This window comes from Ischnura elegans, chromosome 2 (assembly GCF_921293095.1).
Source record: "Ischnura elegans chromosome 2, ioIscEleg1.1, whole genome shotgun sequence".
Taxonomy (NCBI): domain Eukaryota; kingdom Metazoa; phylum Arthropoda; class Insecta; order Odonata; family Coenagrionidae; genus Ischnura; species Ischnura elegans.
In genome coordinates, this window is record NC_060247.1 from 13,228,817 (window position 1) to 13,238,211 (window position 9,395).

At 39.9% G+C, this 9,395-nt stretch overlaps 1 protein-coding gene across 1 annotated transcript; it reads left to right on the forward strand.

Annotated features, from left to right (window-relative positions):
* Nucleotides 1-16: 16 nt before the first annotated feature.
* Nucleotides 17-1,350, forward strand: LOC124153403 (gamma-secretase subunit pen-2). The gene is made up of 3 exons (XM_046526532.1): nt 17-172; nt 282-386; nt 477-1,350. The coding sequence occupies exons 1-3, from the start codon at nt 112-114 to the stop codon at nt 614-616; spliced, it is 306 nt and encodes a 101-aa protein (XP_046382488.1). The 5' UTR covers nt 17-111; the 3' UTR covers nt 617-1,350.
* Nucleotides 1,351-9,395: the final 8,045 nt, after the last annotated feature.

The following is a 9,395-nucleotide window of genomic DNA, read 5'->3' on the forward strand; positions in this document are numbered from 1 at the left end:
GAGGATTAACAACTGCGTAACGCAATTCGAAAGATAGCTGAGATTAGTAATGCCTATATAGTACGGATTTCGGAAATATTTTAGGAACAAAAAACCCTTTGTCTATTAACTATGGATTTATCGAAACTAAAAAATGACAAAAAGCTCTATTTGTGTAAATGGTACTTCCAAGGTGAGTAAATTTCGGACTTCGCCATTCCTAATTTCTTAATTGCTCTCACTAAGGTTTTCTTTTGTAAGTCCAGGCTTTGGCTTAAAATTTTAATATCATTGTATTTTAGCTGGATTTCTGCTACTTCCTTTTCTGTGGTGTGTCAACGCAATTTGGTTTTTTAGGGAGGCATTCTGGAAACCTCCGTATGAAGAACAAAAACAAATTAAGAAATGTAAGTTCATTCCTTTTTATTAATTTTTCACGTTGATACTAATTTCACGCCGTTGTTTTATATTTTCCATGAATTTCCTTACCATTTCAGATGTAATACTGTCTTTCATTGGAGCTTTAATATGGACTATAGCCCTTGTTGCTTGGATTGTCACTTTCCAAACACACAGAGCAGAATGGGGTGCTGTGGCTGACAGGATGTCTTTCATCATCCCTACAGGAATGCCATGATTTCAGTGAATAATATTTCGAATATGGACCCCGTATTTATTCACATATGTTGAATTTATTATCAGCACAGTGGCGAGAATCACCACCGTAGCTCATCATTCCCAGTCAGTGACTGCATTATGAGGAAGCAGAGGAGAAGATTATATCCTCAGGTTAATGTCGAGACTTCCAAGTCGTTGCTTGAGAATTCTTTCCACCAATTTCTTTTGAATCCAAATCAGTTTTCGAAATCGAATTGTTAGCATTTCGCGACATCAACATTTTTGCCAATTGCATAATAGATTTGGGGGATAACACATTTTCTTCTTTGTTCTCGTTGACTGATACGTTTAAATTTAACATGTTTAATGATTTATTTTGTTGTAATTAACTGATGCTTTAACCAGTGAAAGGAATTCGAGCTTCGATCTGTCAATCCCAGCCTACGTAGGTACTTAACATCTCTAGCACTGAATGGTGATTATTTCAGAAAAACGGCAGAGTGGCTACATCCAATGCGATGTTTTAATCATGTCTCCTCTTTACTCTAGTAAATTTCGTGGAGCCTGATTATAAGTCTTGATTGACATGAGTACTTTCTGCTTTAGCTTTGAAAATGCAGTAACACATTTCCACGACTATATTTTCTGATGAATTGTCTGTAAATAATGCTTATAGTGTTTTGTTTATAATTATTATAACATTCATTCAATTTCCAGAATGAAATACCGTATTTAATTAAATATTTGTGTTTACTTTTTTTTTAGTTTTATTAAGACATAAGTTGTGGTCCATGCATGACTGTGATCCCATTTTTACTGACTTTTTGCCCCTTTACCCCTTCATTGACTGCTGCTGTATATTTTCCTACCTCCTAGCCCTACAATATCTAACATTTTATCTTCAAGTGACACTTTCATTTAAAAATTATTATAAAGAATGTTTTCAAAGAAGTAAGACTAATGAAGGGTGCTCGATTTTGGTAAATAAGAATTTTAAAGTGCAGTGCATGGTGACTAGACTACACTTTGAGTTCAAGCCCCATCCCACCCTTTTTATTTGTGAAGGGACTTCCCTGTCTAGGTTGATGGTGCAGTTAATACAGAACCATTTGGACCTGGACAGGGTCACCACTCTTAAAAGCAGTCACGGGTGCAATTTTACTACATCACACCCCCCACCTAGTGACTTGGGAGCTCAATCACTGTTCCCACTTCAAATAACAAATTTGCGAGGGAAGGCCTTACTGAAGGAATGGAAATCACTTTGTCTGCAGATAAGTGCTCGAAAATATTCTTAGTGAAAGTGGAAAGCTTGGGGGAAATTCTTGAAATGCAAGTGCTTCCTTATGCAGAAATCTCAAATAACTAGCAGCCGTTTTCTCACTGACCACACTTGTAATTATCTACAGATGAAGTAAATCATCTGTTTAGTATTGTGGTTCTATGTAAATTACACCAAAGAGCATCGCTTCATTAAGAACTATCATTCCCCAATAAAATTGCAAGATGTGTGAATTTTGCACCTATAATGGTAATGGACAAGGTGAATCAAGGTACCTACTTCCTGATGCACATCCTTCTCACTAGTTGGCTGTATCCCGAGTGATTTGAGGTGTCTGTGACTCCCACACACCCGTGACCGGATCTTCATGCTATCATGCAGTGCAGCACTCTATGCCACTCTCGGAGGGCACTTCTGAATGGAGTACATTCTAAGGAAACGAAGAAAGTTGGAGTTGTGCCATCTGGGTGGCATATTTTAGGTGATTCTGTCTGAACTCATGCCAACACATTTCTCAGAAATAAGCTATGCTGGTGCCTGGTAACAGAATCAGTCGTCAACCTTGCAAGGTGACACTTTAGTGAATGGCTCTACGAGCCACCAACTTTTTTCTCTGCGTTCTCAGAAATGGCTCATTTTTGGGAAGGATCACTTGAAAGAGGGTCTTGTATTTTTGGCGGACAGTGTCACTGTGATTAAGTCAATGAATCCTGGTGGTTAAGTGAGTTCAGAAGGTTTGTGATGGGAGAACTCACTCAAATAACTTCGCAAGCTACCTCTAGAAAAACCCAAAACTTACTGTTCCTGGAGAAAAAGAGAACGAACCTATCAGACAGGATTTCCCCACAGCCCACAGATTTTTCTTGAGATAGCCAATGCTTGGCAGCAGTGGGTGCATGGTGTATTCATATAACATCGACCAAGGGTGTACCCAGGATCAAAACTAGAGGGGGGCAAGCCGTGGTCATTATATTTGTAGTACAGAAAAGGTTGGGAGCCTAAATTTCAAGAAAATTATAACAGCACTTTATTAATTTTTTAAAATTATATGCTCCAAAAATATTTTTATTTAAATTATATGTTTTGTATTAATATCACTTTCCATGGATTTAAATAAAATGTGTTCAAAAATTTCGTTCTGATCTGAGTTTACTTTGGCCCTAAGGGAGCAGCTGCACCCCCCTGGGAATGCCCAAGGCACCAACTCTACATCTTACATGGATCTATGAACTGCAAAACTGACTTAGGTAGGTACCCTTTAAAATCCAAGGTTCCACACGATGTCAAGATGGCCTGACGTTTAACTCTATGACCTTTGACCCCCATAATGACCTTCGGGGGTAAAAATAAATCAACAATACGGATCTATGAACTGCAAAATCAACTTTGGCACCCTTTAAAACCTATGACCCAACATGTACCACTCAAGTAAAAATTTCTCCCTTGCAACTTGACTGAAACTGGGATGAAACTACCTTGAAACTCACTGCCTTGCTTCTATGCTGAAACTGCATTGAAATTGAAACAAACCAGTGGAGTTGGGAAGAGGGATGGCAGTGCAGTAGCAGTGCAATTAAGAACCTCAGCTACTCCAATGAAACTCCCTTGGCCGACTAAACTGAAACTCCCTTGGCTAGCTACACTGAAACTCCCTTGGCCACTAGCTAGACTGAAACTCCCTTAGCTACCAGCTAGACTGAAACTCCCTTGGCTACCAGCTAGACTGAAACTCCCTTGGCCATCTAGACTGAAACCCCCTTGTATGCCAGGCTGAAACTCCCTTGTTTGGCTGAATACGTTTCCCCTACCCAATCCATTAAAATTCCCTTGTCAAATCATATGAAACACAGTAAATTAACAACTTGCGCAAACCAGCCAACAGTGGATGATCACATAACAGATTTCTCCCGCAATTTTGCATGCATGAAAAGAGATAAATGGGTGGATAGGTGATCAACAATAGTTATTATAACTGCAATGACCACAACATTTTTCAAGACACAATTTATTAGATCATGAAAATACATCAATAAATTAATAACTGTTAAAAGCACATACAAAAATATTCCAAATGAAAGAAGTCATGGAAGTTAGATGCTCCTGAAAAAGAGAAGAAACATGACTAATGAGAGTCACAAACGACTTAACTCAAAATCAAATTAGCAAAATTGCACATAAAAACTGTCCTTTACTTAGCTTATTAGTTATATGGCGCATTAATGTGAAACATTCAAATTATAGAAAGCAAAACTTAAATTATCACTGAGGAAGCATGCGCTTTGCATCATAGTTAAATGAAAAACGAAGCGATGACTCGTTACTTAGGCTATGTGTGAACTCCAAACGAAAACCACGTAAGATTCCAAAACATTCAGCAGTAACTAATAAGTATAAGCAGTAAATATACATTGCACTATAACGAAACCCACCCGCATTCCTTATTTCTTCGTAAGCCCGCTCGAGCTCACCGAGTCCGGTCCTCCGCAGGATGACTAACGGACGGCGCGGCATCCGCGGCATAGATGACCGGTCGGTGTATTATCCTCCTCGTCCGGGGAATCCATGAGGCAGGAAAAGTGGACGGCAGTCGCCAACGCGTTGAAAGAAGAATTCGTTATTGGCTGCATAACCCCCGAAAAGGAGCTTGAAATCCTTAGACGTGCCTGGATTAAAACACGAATTCAATGTCAACGTTCTCATGGCTAAACATGGAAGGAATAAACATGCCATCAGAGAAGTTAAAACGCTTACCTCCAATTATGACTGCAGTCACCACCACCGACCTCGTTCTCCCCTTCACCTTAATTTCGATTAATTCTTGCCGTTAACAACTGCCGAAGTACCGGGAAAATATTTATGCCATCAATCTTTGCATGCCAAAACCCACGCTCACCACTCGTCTTTCGCTCCTAGCAACTTGAGAGAAATAACGGCAATCGACAGCTTGACGCGCGGGAAAAGATATACGTGTTGCCAAAAGCTAAATTAAAAAATACATCTCCGCTGAAAACAGGGGTCGCGTATATGTCCGGTAGAAGGGTTCCGTATGTTGGCAAAACTTACGGTGGGTATCACACGCGCAGCAAGGGGGAAACAGTTCAAATTCATGAGGGAGAGGGGATACCCAAATGCTGCAGCAGCTCGGTGGCAGGGCACTAAAGGCATACGGCAAGAGAGATTCAGTGGAGTTATTAAGTTGGCCTGGCCTTTGAGCCTACTGTCCAGCTCAGTGCCAGTAGAGCTCATGTGCAGCAAGGGAGAAGCAGTTCAAATCCATGAGGGAGAGGGGATACCCAATGCTGCCGCAGCTCTGTGGCAAGGCAGATAAAGACATGCGGCAAGAGAGACGCAGTGGTGTCATATATTCGGCCTGGCCTGAGCCTGTTGTCCAGTTCAGTATCAGTGGGGCACATATGCAGCAAGGGAGAAGCAGTTCAAATTCAATGGACTTGCAAGGGAGAATGGCATCAGAGTTTCAGTTGAGTGCTCTTTTTCTTGTTGAGGACAAGGCAGTGCAGTGCAGTGACAAGGTTGTTTCAAGGCAGTTTGAGCACATTCAGTGGAGTTTCAGCCCAGAATCAGCTCTGTTTCAAGGGAAAAATTTTTACTTGAGCACTATGACCTTTGACCTCTGTATTAACGTTGGAGGTCAATTAGTGGATATTAAGGGTATCAGGACAATACCATTGAATTGGGCACCCTTTAAAACCCATAGATTGAAACCTTTGTTGTTATGCTATTCTTTTTGCCACCTTTATGGCCTTGACTGTGACCTTACTGGGTCAACTGTTACATTTTCATAAATAAAAGTGTTATTTTCGTTATTCTTGTGTCCAAAAATCTTTGTCAATGAAATTCTGACTTTTTCCTATCTTGATTTATTTAACATTGAAACCCCACAAGGCAAATTCAAATTCTTGGTTTGGACCCACATTGTGAGGTCAAAATTGTAAAATTTTGCTTATATTCAACACAACTTCAGTCCTTTCCCCTTAAGTATGCCAATTTTCATGAATATTGCTCAATGCAAAGTTGCAAAAATTAGAGGTCAAAAATGGCACATGACCTGTGGGACAGCCCATGTACAAAATCTAGAAAATCCTAGATACAACCCACATGTAGGTCCCATTGCATTCTTAATCAGGAAATGCAGCTCTGCAGCAAATTGTATGACATAATGACTAGTATATTTGTTTTTTGACCCGTCTACTCCTTGGATTATTGAAAAATCAGCAAGCTAAACTGCCCCCTCCCCTCAGAAAATTTTTGGGATTTGCATGCCCGGAAGTGGATTGTAAATATTACGAAGCACATTTTAGGGCCAAATAAAGACTTTTTGTCGTTATGAATTAACTGTCTAATTAATTTTTGCATAGCATATAGATATAGTCAGAAGTTTGTATCTTTTATTTTTAATTCAGCAGTCTAGGTATCCGAAAACTCACTTCAAGTGACAGATGAGCAGGCATTTGAAATATCAACGCAGAGAACATGCATGCGTCAAAGAAACAGAAGCAATGGGCCTGCAGCAAATCCAGAAGAATATTTCAGGATCAATTTCCTACCTTTTTTGCATCATTTCATTTCAGAGATAGATTTGAGATAGCAGAGGTTTCCGTGGGATCCTTCCTCTTGAAGGCCTGATTTCCTCTAGCCTATCAAGATTAGGGATTCGTCAAAAACTGCTACGGGCATAGAGAAAGCATTACACAGATGTTAAACGAATTGGGTTGGGGCCACTAAAGACTCTGAGGCTGCACACTAGGCTTAGATTGCTAGAGCAATTGAGTATGGATATCTTCAAGAGCAACACGAAGATCATCAAATAAGAACCCCTCTACATTTCCACCCAAAGCATCACATTTTTTCATCAGCAAGCATTTTATCATTTTTACAGCAAAAATGATAAAATATGAGAGATATTTAGGCGAACGGATAGGTGCTGGAATTCGTTATTCCCCGCATGACATGACTTTCATAAATGCGAGACGTAATTTCGTTAGAACATTTCCTTTTTATGATCTCTGCATTTCTTCAGGGTTTTCTTCCATGTCAGCTTGTTTGTAGACTACAGTTTCTCTGGCTATCCTGCCAGCCTCTTCAGGTCGAAGAAACATTTTTGCTGGCTATCCTGCCTGTGTCTTCAGGTAACCTTCGATCTGAGGACGCTGGCAGGATAGCCAGCAAAACTGTTGTCTACAAACAAGCTGACATGGAAGAAAACCCTGAACAAATGCAGAGATCAAACCATCGCCATGGAAACCTACGTTCTAACATTTCCTTTTTACATGAATACGGCAGGTGTCCTGACATCCCCTGCTTATTGAGGCCACTTGCAAGGAAATATGTAGATGACCACCATTAAACTATTACTAACAAAACGACCTACTAAATGCGCACAGTAGTGTCTTTCTTTATCAAAGCATTAGCCAAAAACCGCCGTTTTTGAGTCTTGAAAATCCCAAATATCCTGTATCCCCGAACCCCCTTCAATGGAGGGGAATTACCCAGACCCATAGGTCGCCCCCTCCTTTTGTCCAAACTTTGATCCACCTCTGGCATCAGGTGTATCACTGGAGGTTTTGCAATAGTAGATTGTTTCTTTCCATTGTTTGAGTTTGGCATAGTGCATTGAAAATGGAAACTAAGCACACAAAAAATAAAATGCAAGTGCAAAACGAACTAAAAAATAAACGTGATTACAGAGAGCAGAAAGCACCACACGGAAAGCTGACTCAAAGCACATCACAAGACAGTATTTTTAAAACTAATAAAATGAAAATACGAAGATTCCAAAGTACCTGAATCTGTATCTAAACTCTCATTGTGTAGTAAATCGATACACGAACCACTGTTCTTGTTCAGCCAAGCACTTACGTTTTCTTTTACATTATTAACATAAAAGTGTTTTTCCTTCTTCTCATTTCTTTTCTGCACACCACTTTTATAAACACGTTTCATATTAATACTTAAAAGAGGATGAAACTCTCTCACTAACCAAACCGGCATTAAATAAAAACTATGTACTTAGGACTTCGTAAGTTGTGTGAGGAAAAATAGAGAATGTTTATGATGCACGTGCAACTTCCCCCCTCCAATAACGCTTCCTTCCCTACTTCCCGTTCGTGGCACTGAGTCCCATTGTAATAGAAACCCCTTAGTAAAAAACTCAAGACAAGTGAGATGTGAAACTATACCCAAACATTGTAATCCGATATTTTTTCTAGATGAATAAATTGGGGTATCGACAACCCAGAAATATCTGCAGGGATATCGGGTTTCCCTGCGGAACTGGAGACTTAGGGAAGAGTCGACGAGGAAAAAAACGGCATGTCATATGATCCGTAGTAGTCCCCAAAATATACTGAAACGTGGTCGCACCTGTGGTTGCCACCATAGTCTCATACCACGAGGAAAATTCACAAGAACTCGTCGTATTTGGCCTATGCGTGGGACAGGAGAGGGAGAGAGAAGAGATGCGACCAGCATCCCAGTGCATGCTGGCCGCTTCATGATATACGCGAGCATTGTGGGAGGCCCCCGGAGTCCTCTGAATGGCAGTTCTCTACCCTACACCCTCATGGGGTTGTGAACTATGTAGTAGTGTATTATCGACAATTTAGAGGACTCTCGGGGCCCTCGGTGATTGCCGACTAGCCAACGTGACCAGACTGCCCCTGCTTGTACGTATTCTGCAGAGCATGTGTATCACCTCTTCGTATTTTATTTTATGACGTGTTTTGACTATACTCGTGCATGATTTATCCCAATGACATTAATAAATTATTATTAGATATATTTTGGAAGTTTTGCTCTGAATGTAACTTGTGATCACTCAGCTGAAGATAAAAATTAAGGATGAGTCGGTTCTTAAATTTTTTCGGTTCTTGGTACCGACCCGGTTCTCCCCCATCGGTTCTCGATACTCGGTTCCAAGGATGAACTCTTATTATCTGAATTAATGGCAAATTAAAATGAACAACCACAAGAAATAAATGAAAATAATTTCACTAAAGATGTAAATTAGCAGGAAAGCTCTCTAAAAAAACTTAAGATGGTCTCCATCATATTATTTGCCAAGCAAAAAATTTTAAATAAGACATTGTTAAAGAATGCATGATCGACCAATATGTCACATTACATCAGGCAGCCAGTGGCTTTTTCTCCAGGTTATCATTTAAAAAATTAAACATTTTTACCCAATCTGGGTCTAATCTATTCTTTTTTTGGCAGAAATATTGCCTGCAGTACAGGCGCTCACTGAAAACAGTAGTGGTCGATGTTGATTTTGAAGGGCCACGCCTATGAGCCTGGAGCAAAGTTTGCATACTGCATAGCATCAGGATCAATTAAAAAAATTCCCCAACTTCTGACGACATCATTCATTAATTTGTTGTAACTTGTGAGTCAGTTTATAATATATTCTGCATTCTGCGATGTAGCTTAAATTGTTACCTTAATTGACAACTTATTCGCAAGCTTCTCTGTCCCAGTTCTTATAACCTCAACAATAAAC